General features: G+C 57.7%; 5 protein-coding genes and 1 pseudogene across 5 annotated transcripts; 2 read left to right on the top strand and 4 right to left on the bottom strand.

Moving 5' to 3' along the window:
* Nucleotides 1-1,102: 1,102 nt before the first annotated feature.
* On the bottom strand, nt 1,103-1,962 carry ACA1_327270 (glycosyl transferase, putative; the record flags this gene model as incomplete). The annotated part of the gene is made up of 6 exons (XM_004339991.1): nt 1,103-1,234; nt 1,264-1,380; nt 1,446-1,505; nt 1,575-1,684; nt 1,769-1,835; nt 1,924-1,962. The coding sequence occupies 6 exons, from the start codon at nt 1,960-1,962 to the stop codon at nt 1,103-1,105; spliced, it is 525 nt and encodes a 174-aa protein (XP_004340039.1).
* A 311-nt stretch (nt 1,963-2,273) lies between these two features.
* On the top strand, nt 2,274-2,831 carry ACA1_327260 (uncharacterized protein; the record flags this gene model as incomplete). Its single annotated transcript, XM_004339990.1, has 3 exons — nt 2,274-2,353; nt 2,394-2,434; nt 2,467-2,831. The coding sequence occupies 3 exons, from the start codon at nt 2,274-2,276 to the stop codon at nt 2,829-2,831; spliced, it is 486 nt and encodes a 161-aa protein (XP_004340038.1).
* Nucleotides 2,832-2,954: 123 nt separating this feature from the next.
* Nucleotides 2,955-5,256, bottom strand: ACA1_327250 (RCC1 repeat protein; the record flags this gene model as incomplete). The annotated part of the gene is made up of 2 exons (XM_004339989.1): nt 2,955-3,736; nt 4,056-5,256. The coding sequence occupies 2 exons, from the start codon at nt 5,254-5,256 to the stop codon at nt 2,955-2,957; spliced, it is 1,983 nt and encodes a 660-aa protein (XP_004340037.1).
* A 237-nt stretch (nt 5,257-5,493) lies between these two features.
* On the bottom strand, nt 5,494-6,077 carry ACA1_327240 (typeII DNA topoisomerase; the record flags this gene model as incomplete). The annotated part of the gene is made up of 3 exons (XM_004339988.1): nt 5,494-5,608; nt 5,703-5,892; nt 5,963-6,077. 3 exons carry the CDS (start codon nt 6,075-6,077, stop codon nt 5,494-5,496), a joined length of 420 nt encoding a protein of 139 aa, XP_004340036.1.
* An 84-nt stretch (nt 6,078-6,161) lies between these two features.
* On the bottom strand, nt 6,162-11,069 carry ACA1_327230 (DNA gyrase/topoisomerase IV, A subunit; the record flags this gene model as incomplete). The annotated part of the gene is given in 20 exon segments (XM_004339987.1): nt 6,162-6,321; nt 6,446-6,621; nt 6,716-6,930; nt 6,987-7,177; nt 7,248-7,441; nt 7,556-7,636; nt 7,730-8,238; nt 8,329-8,476; nt 8,554-8,712; nt 8,797-8,928; nt 9,034-9,301; nt 9,372-9,477; nt 9,554-9,635; nt 9,718-9,848; nt 9,930-10,088; nt 10,164-10,360; nt 10,442-10,566; nt 10,593-10,693; nt 10,709-10,848; nt 10,930-11,069. The coding sequence occupies 20 exon segments, from the start codon at nt 11,067-11,069 to the stop codon at nt 6,162-6,164; spliced, it is 3,414 nt and encodes a 1,137-aa protein (XP_004340035.1).
* Nucleotides 11,070-11,212: 143 nt separating this feature from the next.
* The window catches only part of ACA1_327120, a 1,164-nt pseudogene continuing 1,045 nt past the window's right edge, over nt 11,213-11,331 (top strand).

Raw genomic sequence — 11,331 nt, 5'->3', positions numbered from 1 at the left:
CAGCTGATGATGATGTCTCATGGCAGTTGTATCTGACAGTGACAAGGTGATGTGCATCATTGTACCACTCTGCATCTTGGGATTGGCAGTTTGACTAGTTTTGCAAAAGGAATTACAAAAGTACACTCACTTTCTTCTTTTTTTTTGTGGTTCAAGAGCCAGCCTTGCTGCTTGCAGCCTGCTGCATTGTGTGACACTTAGCCCAGAGGTCGTTGATCTTCTCTTCTATCTCCAACTGCAGGGGCTTGATCCGCGGCTCTCTCATCCCGAATAGGATCACGGTGTCGAAGGTCTCTGTGCGAAGAACAGCATCAAACGTGTAGAGGGACTCGTAGTAGAGAGTCCCACCTCCATTGGTGGAGAGGATGAGGACAGGCCGGGTGGGCCGCAGCCGAATGGCGGTCTCTCGCCCCGACCCATCGCATTTGATGACCGCCGGGTAGTGCTCTGGGCTGAAAACCCACTTCCCCTCTTTGTTTTTTTTTATTTTTCAGACGTCAACAACATAACAGGAGAATGTCATCCAGCTGGGCGAGCTTCAATAATAATAATAAGTTTGGTTATGTTACCTTGAGTTTGCAGCACGTAGGTATCCGCTTCAGTTTCTGTCAGCGTGGCACCGGCAGGGGCCTTACTGACCTCAGTCTTGCTCTGGCCTCGCAGAAGCTTCTTCATGCTGAGTGACTAAGAAGTTCAGATGTACTGAAGAAGCACAAGAATCGTACCTCCGAGAGACACTTTCCTATTGGACCACCTAAGGAATTTGTTATGGAGACTTCGTAAGAGACTTCGTTTCTTCACATCGTCCTCTGCTCCTCGGTTCCCGCGAATCACACGCTCAGTGGACGACCGCTTCGCTCTCGCACGCTCGCTACCTGCCGGCGTCTGCCTCGGGTGGCGACCTGGCACTCTTTGCCGGAGGCTATGCCAACGGCGCGTTGTTGTCTGTGGTCGACGCATACAATGCCATGTCGCACACCTGGTCCACTGGTTCGCTTTCACAGGCGCGTGATAACCTGGTTGCCGCTTCAGCCCAAGGTCAAGGTCGGGTCTTTTTCGCTGGTGGATGGACTGGTTCGGTTTACTCTGCCGTGGTGGACATTTATGGCACAGCGTCGGGCGATTGGACTCTCGCGTCTCTTTCGCAGCCACTCGCTGCATTGGTGGCTGCCGCGGTGGACGATCTCGTCCTCTTTGGTGATGGTGCGTGAGCGCAGTGTTGCGTGCCAGCCAGCTGCTCGGGAGAGGTGAATCAAGTGGTACCTTGGCCCCTCCAGTTTCTTCGCACGATTGCGTGGCCTCGACGTAGGCCGCGGACACCTTCGGGTCGAGCAACCGGTCGACAGCCGGGCAGCCGAGATTCATGCCCGCGCCGAGTTCCTACGCAGAGCAAAAGAAAAAGGTGCGTGAGTCACGAGGGCATAGGGCCCGAGGTGCGCGCGTACCTCTATACGGCGCATGTTCATCTGCTGTTCGATGGTCTTCGGGAGGAGCACCATGGGAACCTGAAGACGCACGGCATTGAAATTGGTGGAATCCAAGGAATGTTAAGGGAGAGGGGAGGGGCAGCGCACGTTGGACACCATGGCCTCGCTGATGCCGCCCATGCCGCCGTGTGAGATGAACACGCTGGCCCTGTCTAGAATCTGCGGCTGCGGCACGTACTCCTTCACAATGAAGTTGTCTGGCCTCCCACATTCTCTGCGCGGTCTGGTGAGTGAGTGTGACAGAGTGACGCGTGTGCGATGTGTGTGTGTGGTGCACGTACCAAGGTTGCCCTTGCCCACAGACATGACAAACAGGTGCGGGCTGTTCTTGAATGCGGCGAAGCACGTCTGCTTTGATGACCACACATCAGTTCAGGGAAGTGATCAAGCCAAGTGTGAAAGCGAAAGCGAGAGGAAAAGAGCGAAAGCGACGAACCCGGAAGAAGAGAGGGTTCGTCCAGTAGAGCGTGCCCATGCCGGTCGTGGCCGCGTTCAACCTCACCGTTGCCTCGGTCGCCCTCAGCCAGTCGGGTACCCCGGTGCGCGTGCCGGTTCCTGGCGTCCTCTCGGTTTAACGATTTCGTTTTTTGTGTGCTTAGGGCAAACAGCGCAGCGGGTCGATCTGGGCTTGGTGAGTCTCGAAGAGATCTCGACAGGCGCACGTGCTCCAGTCCATCGACCTCGCCAATGGTACGCGCGCTCGCACATGGCCCGCGATCGAATGTCACTGACGTCGACGACGACCAACCTGCAGCGGGATGGGAAGTGGGGTCGGACAACGGGTCGATGGTCGGCGCCGCCACGACATACACCTTCGTCTGCCATCTCGGGGCGACAACCAACAACGCCAACAACGCAACTCTTGGGTATTCGTTTGCTACCTTTGGCTCGTCACCACCGGTACAGGTTCGCGCACGGCATGCTCTACTTTTTGTCGTTTGAGACTGGTGGCGCCTGCTGACCGCGATGTGTCGCACAGAGACCAACTATTCGTTTGCCGCGCGTTTGTGTTGGCTCACCAAAGGCGTGCATCCTAGTTTGAGCAGGTTGCGTATCGATCCGCCGTTTGCGCGCCGATCGCTGGGACGACGCGCCGCAGGTCGGCATGACCACGTTCCTCTTGGGCAGCGCCAACGCCGCGAGGGCGGACTGCTCGGTATGCGCACGCGCCCGATAGACTTTGGGCTGTTGCTGGTTGACAGGGATGGCGGTGGTGGAGGCGGCGACAACCTGGACCTCATCATCGGCGTAGCCGTTGCGGTGCCCGTGGCCGCTGTGTTTGCCGTGACGATCGTCTCTGCGACGGTGTGCGTGATCGCGATCAAGCGCAGGATGCAAATCTAGCAAACGATGTTGGGTCCAGGTCGTGGGGATCGACTTCGACGACCAAGGCCAGAACGCAGTGGGTAACAACCACTTTTGTATTGTTTCATAGGGTTGTATAAAACAAGTCCTGCTCAGGCCTCTTTACAACTCAGGATCATCCAGATCCTTGGTGTCCTTGAAATTGATTGCGTTAGCATGGCCATTACCGCCCTGTTTGCGCCTGTAGAGTCCGTACAGCAGGGCAGCCGCCACAACGGCCAGCACCACAACGATGGCCAGCGGGATGGCCACCGCCACGCCAACAATGACCGCTGTGTTGTCACTGCCGCTGCCACCTCCTTCTCCCTTGCTTGAGCCCAGGAGGACGCCCAGGCCAATGCTCGGGTCGTACTCGAGCGACCGCGTGAATGGAGGGAACGAGAGTACGAGGTCGTAGTACCCTGCGCTCGGGCTGCCTCCAACGTTGGAGGCCGCCACCACCGAGTGGTTGATGGCGAGGAGGGTGCCGTCGACGAGGGCCACATCGAAGACCTGCACCTCGATGGCAACGTCGGTGTAGCCAGCCGGCACCCAGTAGGTGGTCATGTTGGCACGCGGCTGGTTTCTGAAGAGCTTCACGGTCTCGCGGGCCGACACCAGTGTGGAGTTGGTCGAGAGGCGGAAGGAGAACTGGAGGCCCGACGACAACGACGACGAGTTGTTGCTCTCCGCCGCCGTGCTGGTGAGGTTGATGGACCACTTGACCGCGCCCGCGCTGATGGTGAAGTTGAGCCCGCTGAACTGCGACTCCTGGGCCTGCGGATGGAAGGCGTAGGTCTGTGTCACACTGGTCGTGTTGTCTGGCAGGACGGCCGAGTACAGCACCATGCCGCTGCTGTTACCTCCGGAACTCGCGTTGTTGCTCACGACGGACCACTGAATATCTGTGGTGGTGCGTGCGTGCGTGCGTGCGTGTTGTGTTGCGTTGCGTTGCGTTGCGTTGCGTTGTGGTTGTGGTTGTGGTTGTGCACAACTTCGGTCCTTAGGACAACTTCTTCCAAATGAGATATGTGTGCGAGCGGTTTTGCGAGCGTACGAGTGATGTTGTTATTGCCGGCCTGCAGCCCGGTCAGCTCCGATCGCACACGAACATCGCTCTCTGCGTAATGTGAGTAGTGAGGGGCGCAGGAGTGAGTATTTGTCTCTAAGGTCAATGGCATGTCAATGTTAGTGTCGTGATTCTGGGTGAGCGGGAGTAGGTACTGGAAGTGGAACCGCCAGAGCCCGAGGCCACGGGCGCGGCGACGTCGACAATGGGCGAGTCGGATCCAAATGTCGCCGTCACGTTGGCTGAGATGGGAGCGAGTGTCACGGCTGGGGTAGGACTGAGCGAGGCCGAGGGGGAGGGGATCAAGGAAGGAGCCGGCGACAGAGCCGGCAGCGGCGACAAAGCCGGCAGCGGCGACAGAGCCGGCAGCGGCGACGGCGACGAAGCCCGAGGCGAGGGAGTCGGAGACGGGGTCGTCGCAACGCCAAAGCCACACATGTGATTCTCGCCGGCCGTGAGGCCCTTCCACGTGTAGGAGGAGGGGACGCCGATTTGTCCGTAGGTGTTGTCGCCCCAGCAGTAAAGAGCGCCCGTGGACTTGAGTCCGCAGGCGTGGTGGCCACCGACGACGAGGTCCGTGAAGGTCTGGTCCGTGGGCGCGCTCGATTGTCCGTTGGCGTTGTCGCCCCAGCAGAGGGCCACGCCGTTGGTCCTCAGGCCACACGAGAACGACTTGCCCGTGCCCACGCGCTGGAAGCTGTAGACTGAAGATCCTGCTGCTGCCTGCGGGACGGCGGTCTGGTTGTTGGAGTTGTCGCCCCAGCAGAGGATGGACCCGTTCCGCAGGAGGCCGCACGTGTGATACTCCGAGGTCGCCACCTGCTCAAACGGCACCGTCGTCGCGGGCACCGCCGACTGCGAGCGGTTCTTGTCTCCGGAGGCGCCCCAGCAGAGGAGGGTTCCGTTGTGGGCGAGGATTCCGCACGAGTGCCAATACCCGCACTGCACGCTCTTGAAGTACGCGTCCGCGGGCACCTGCAGCTGCTGGTGGTTGTCGAGGCCCCAGCAGGTGGTCAGGTTGGTGGTGGCGCTGATGGCGCAGGAGTGGTCCCACCCGGCGCTCACGTTGGTGTACTGAATGTTTGGCGTGACCGTGCCTTGGCCCCACGTATTCACGCCCCAGCACCGGACCAGACCATCGGCGCCCAGACCGCAGGTTTCCTTGACGGAGGCGCTCAGATAGACGAAGGTCGAGTTGATTTGAGGCACCGTGGCCTTGCCGCCCGCGTTGTCTCCCCAGCACAAGGCCACTCCGCTGGGGACAGTGCTGCTGCTGCTGCCACCGGTGCTCCGGACGTAGAAGGCGACGACGACCCAGAGGCACAGCACCGCCATCGTCGGCTGGCCCTTCGCCATCATGATCTTCGCAAAACAAGAAACGAGAGAGAAAGGTAGTGCGGTCGTTTTGTGAGCGTGAGCTCCGCGTTCGGGGAAGATCTGGTGGGCCTTTGGCGACGAAGCTTCATCCAGTCGTGTAGTGCTAATTCCGAAGTGAGAATAAGTCCCAGATGATCATGTTCCACGTGTTTTTGGGGGTACTACTTTGCGGATAATAATTTTTTTGATATATTGGAGGCCGCGCTGCAGAGACGTTCAGTGACGACGCGCGTCCTTCTTGGCCAGGTCATGGAAGTAGTCGCCCAGCTCACGCAGTTCTTCCTGCCAGATGTCCGTTGGCTGCCTCCGGTGCAGGATCTCCACCTCCACCCTACAGTGAGAGATGAATCGGAGTGAGCGAGGGTGCCCGTTTGCCGTTGCCAACATGAGCGCTGGAAGGAAGGGAAGAGATCTGAGGAGAGAACCGTTTTTTGTTGTGCTTCTCTTTCATCTGCTCTATGCGCTCCTGCGTGAGGTTCCAGAGCGGAGCGCGAAGGAGGTAGTCAAACCCGGTAGAAGACGAGGGCTCTTCACCGACACTCTCACCCGAATTGAGAGGAGTGAAGTTCAGCTCCCGCAGCTTGCCCAGCAAGGCTTCCTTCTTTTGGTTGATCACTTTGTTTGTTTGAAGGGCGCAGGGTTAGGGCAACACTCTAGGACGAAGGCGCGCTGGTGGTGACCGAACCTGTCAACTTGCCCTCGGTGACGAGCTCGTAGAATCTGGCTTGATTGCTTATCATCAGCAGCTCGTTGCTCATCGTCTTCAGCTGCCACTCTTTCCTCTTGGCATAGTGTTCCATCCTTATCAAGTGTGTTGTTGGCGATGGAGCGCGTCAGTTGGTTAGTTATGAGGGGTGAAGGAGAAGCGCGGACGAGGAGGGCCTTTACCTCAGAGGGAAGAACTCATCAATAATTTCGAGCGGGCACTCGAAACGACGGATCTTGCCGTCCTTGTCAAAGAGGTGCATGTTGTTGAGGCTGATCTGGCTGTACAACTTGAAATGCTCCACCAACCCCACGCTCTCCGCCAGCTCCATTTGCTCCCTGCAGAGAGGAGAGAGAGAGAGAGAAAGAGAGAGAGAGAGAGAGCACGCCAGCGAGTGTTGGTCAATAAACCACACCACGCGAACGGCCAGAAAGAGAAAGAGAATGAAGCAGGACTAGGTACTTGGTCATGTAGACGTGGAAATCGACACTGTTCTCCGTGTGGTGTTCCTTAAAGCCCTTGATGAGAGCCCTCCTTCCACGCCGCGGAGGTTTGGCCATTTGGTCCAAGAACTCTTTGTATGTTGCAGTCCACCGCTTTGCTGGCAGATCGCTGATGCGTATCGTCGTGGGGTTGATCTACCACAACACGCACACACGATACATGTGACACAAACACGACACGCATGGTCAGCATCGACCTTGAGAGCCAGATACAGCTGGCGTGCTGTACCTTTTCGACGAGGCCGATGGACACGTAGCTGGGCGAACCCTTCTTTCGCAGAATGGGACCTTGCAGGCCGCGATACCAGGGCGCTATCTTCTCCATCTCTTTGCCTTCGATCTTGCGCCGCAAGTTTTCGATGATCTGCAGAGGATTGTACGACGGGATCTGCGTGCTCCAGCCCGTGCCTTGGTAGACCCGAGAGCGACGACACATGATCTCAGCTGACGCAAGAGACCAAGAGAAGAGAAGAAGGTCTCATGAGGAGAAGGATGTGTACCCAAGCCTTCGCAGCCGTTGAGCAGAATGGTGGGGAGGACTGGGACGAAGTATTGCGGTTGCACCTGTTCCCCGTCTTCATCTAGGTAGTTGAGCAGGTGATCATCCTCTTCCCGGAACAGCAGGCGAGCCGCTGGGTCCAGACGAGTAAATATGTAGCGAGCGCTCGCGGCGTCCTTCCCGCCCTGCAGTCTGCGAGTGGTGTTCGCGCACCGGATGAGAATCCCGCCCGGGCATAACCGTTCGAACGGAGAGTGCGTACCGTGTGCCGAACTGCCCAGCCGGATAGAGGAGGGGGACGTTGTTGGAGCCCGGGAAGTTTTGCGCCATGTGGACGATGGTCGAATGGAGCGACGCTTCACCGTGGTGGTAGGCCGTCTGCTCGGACACGTAGCCGGCTAGCTGCGCCACCTTCATTTCGCTGTGCAGTTTCCGCTTGAAGCACGCATACAAGACCTTCGGATAGTCAAGCGAAGGGGGATCAGTGCGATGTCATCCAGACCAAAACGAGAAACTCATGGTAGAACTGACAGCAACAGACCAAAGTCTTGGTGTGAGTCTGGTCCGTACCTTACGCTGACCAGGCTTGAGGCCATCGATGACTGACGGAATGCTGCGGATGTTATCCGCGTTCGAGAACAGGACTAGCTCCTGCGGGGTGAGATGAATCAATATATATAAGTGCGTGAGCACCCGTTTGTACAGTGCCAGGGTTGGCGTTGAGTGAAGCGGGTGAGTACACACCTTGTTGATGAAATCCGAGTAGGAGATCATTCTGGCTTCCTCGTCCTTCTTGAACAGATCCTCGGAATAGAGCGGCACGTCGTAGTTGTGGTCGGCCACTCGTTGCTTCTGCTCCTCGTAGAAGGCCATCAGCCACTGCTTGCGTTGCTCGACCTGGTCCTTGCTGAAGGCCATGTCGATCTGTCGGCCGTCCTGCTCGCCCTGCCATTCGAAGCCGATGCGGTGCTTGCCCAGAGCCTTGAAGTACTCCTTGCCCTCCTCGGTCGTGTTGGTGCCCAGTCCCTTGTAGTACTTGATCCGCCACTTGCTCTTCTCGGCCGGGTCCAGCTCCTCCTTCCAGCGCTGATACTCGGGGATGGCGAAGAACACCTTCTCTTCTTTCTTGTTGCCGGCGCCCTTCTTGGTGGCCTTCACGATGGGCGTTATGAACTCCTCGACGTAGCCCTTCTCCAGCAGCGATGGCCAAAATCGATGGAGGAAATTGATGAACAGGCCCTTGATGTGCGAACCTGTATATCGTCGTTATTGGGGTGGTGTGTCAAGGAGCGCCGTATTCTAGAAAAAGCAAGTGGTAGTGGGTGGTTGATAGGATGACGCACCATCATGATCCTGATCGGTCATGAGCATGACCTTGCCATATCGAAGCCCGTCGCTGGCCACTTCGCCCGATTGTTCGGCATCGGTTGCCTCTGCATCGCTGTAGGTGCGCTCGTGGTTAAGACCGAGAATGGTTGTTATCTCGTTGATCTGCGCACGCACGCACACAACCACGCAATGTTAGACGGTCGCAGGTGACCACGTCCCGCACGAGCATGTGTGATTACCTCTTTGTTCTCCAGTAGCTGGCGATGAGTAGCATCGCGAACGTTGAGCAGCTTTCCCTTAAGCGGATACACGCCGTAGTGATCCCTGCCCAGAATAGACAGGCCGGCCACCGCCAGCGATTTGGCCGAGTCTCCTTCGGTCAGGATCAGCGTACAGTCCTGCACGGGCCGATCGCCCACACGTGCACTCGCTCATAAGCCACGCTGCGAAAGCAGAAGTGAGGGAGCGGAGAAAAACTGTACCTTGGAGTTGGCGCTGCCGGCCAAGTTGGCATCGTCCAGCTTGGGAATGCCGTAGATGCGAGTGCCACTGCGCCCGGAGGCCGCCTTCCTGGCCAGGTCAGAACTCTGCTTCATGTACATCCAGCGGCTCACCTAGTTGCCCACCCAACAACGACGCGACGCGTGAGCAAACAACAAGCCACGGACCGAGAGACTGCCATGATGCGTTACACAAAAAAGAAGGTCTCGACGTCGTACCGTGTCCACGATGCGCGTCCTCTCCAAGATATTGTCCAGGAGCTGGGTGCTCAGTTGGCAATCCGAACCGAAGTTGCGAGGCCGCGTCGTGAGAGTCTCCTTCGTTTGCGAGTCGAACGACGGGTTCTCGACCAACGCGTTGACAAAAACCGTCAGGTGGTTCTTGACGTGGGCCGGTTGCACTTTGAGGTCAGGGTCGGTCTTGTTGATCTTGTCGACCACATATTTGACAACCTGGTCCGCAATGTAGTTGACGTGGGTGCCACCTCTGTGTTGGGCGAGTGTCGTTTAGTGCCACGCTCTCACGGTAGGAGCTAACAACGTTCCGGATAACATACCTTCGAGTGTTGATACTGTTGACAAAGCTGATGGACGAAAACTGCCCCGAATCGGATATGCCAACGCCCACCTGCCAGCGATCGTTGATCTTGTCGAAGACAAAGGCTAGCGAAGAGAAAAACAGAACGTGAAGTGAGTTGAGGTACTGATCTTAGTTACGCGATGACACGTGTGCATGTACCTTCTTCTACAACCTCCGGGCCGTAGTACAGACTGAGGTAATCTTTGAACGAACCAGGCAATGGACGTTCGTTGAGGTACACCTTTCGAGAAGCGAGCCTTAGTATAAATGTGTGCAACTTTACGGGCTTGGTTGCTGAAACAGAGAGGACGCGGGGGCCTTACCTTCAGCGTTTCGTTGCAGCCGGCTACGTCATAAACACGCATGTTCATCACCGACAAAATGTCGTCATCTTTGAGCGTCTGCATACCGAATCGCGACAGGTCCGGTTTGAAGGTCACCACCGTGTAGTCCTCTGACAATAAGAAAAGAGCCAAGAGCCATTAGAGCAGGGCGCAAGGCACATACGGGCCAGAGAAGACTCGAGGGTACGTACTCGCCTCCTGCTCCTGTTGGGTCAACGGTGAAACGCGGGGGCCATCGGTAGTGCTCATGTTGTCGCGCCATGTTTGCACGAACTTGAATCCGCGCTTGCAGTCAACCGTCTCCACCGTGAACTCCTTCGAGAAGATGTTGGCCAGCTTGGCACCGTACCCTGCCCGCTGCGTCAGCCAGTGCTACTACATGGCGCAAGCTGCATTGGGGGGGGGAGGGAGAAGATTGCACTCACCGTTTCGCCCACCGGTCACTTTGGCCACGGAATCATCAAAGTTGGAACCCGTTAGCAGGTGGCCGAACAGGAGCTCCGGCAGGTAGAGCCCCTCTTGTTTGTGCACGTGCACCGGGATGCCTTGTCCGTCGTTGAGGATGCGAATGCTGCCTTGTTCCGCGTCTATCCACACTTTGATCGTCGTCATATTGGGATCACTAGCAACACACACACACACACACTCACACACCAATGTTAGCGCACGTTGGAGTGAAGCGTGCAAAGAGAGCGTAGCCTACCGTTGCTTGTTGTCGGCTGCGTTGACAAGAATCTCGTCGAATATCTTGTAGAGCGCCGGCACATAGCCACACTCGCGCAGCACGGCCTTCGGGTGGCCGCTCTGGGCCGACAACACCCAGAGCTCCTGCGTGGTGCGCTGGGTGGACCCACGTAGCTGTCGGGCCGGAGAAGGACGTGCTCCACCGGCGTCTTGCGCTGGTAGACCTCCTCCAGGGCCTTCTCACCGGCAGCGGCCGGTGGTTCCTCTCCAGCTGCTTTGCGTGTACGTCCGCGCGCTGCCAGTGTGGTGCTCACATGCAACCACCGCCGGTTCTGGTTAGGCCGCAGCAGGCTGCCGTGGACGTTGCCTCCTCCTCGGCCCTCGACGCGACTCAACACACGCCAGGCCCGCCACTCGCCACCCCATCTACATGCAGATAGAGAGATTATGAAAATCACAAAACAACTCGGCAGATTGGGGGGGGGGGGCAACATTAATGGAGAGCACCTGGAAGCAGGGACAGTAAGGTGCTGGGCAGTGGCAACCGGAGTGCGAAGTGCTGCAGCGGTGGCAGGAGTTCGACCCGCCGACACGGAAGAAGCAGCACCAACGGCACCGCCCCGGCCGCGAAGCACCACTTGTGACATGTCTCGCTTCAAGGGGCTGTTGCCGTCTCTCTCCTTTCTCAGGTGCTGGAGCAGCGATTCCTCGAACAACTGCAAATAAATAAAAGGCTGCTTTTCTCTTGCATTTCATTTATCTTATTTCCTTCCATCGTCGGTGGAAGGAAATGGGCGAGCTGTTGTACGCGGGGGACCTGGTGGGGGCGCTGCCCGGGGAGGTGGGTAGTCTGGTCCTGGGGCTCCTCGACGGCCGCGACCTCTTGGCCTGCGCGCTCGCAGGCAGCTG

The sequence above is a fragment of the Acanthamoeba castellanii genome (genome assembly GCF_000313135.1).
Source record: "Acanthamoeba castellanii str. Neff unplaced genomic scaffold scf7180000084518, whole genome shotgun sequence".
NCBI classification, from domain to species: domain Eukaryota; phylum Discosea; order Longamoebia; family Acanthamoebidae; genus Acanthamoeba; species Acanthamoeba castellanii.
Note: the sequence above shows the minus strand (reverse complement) of the source record. Positions and strands in the feature narration are given on the sequence as shown.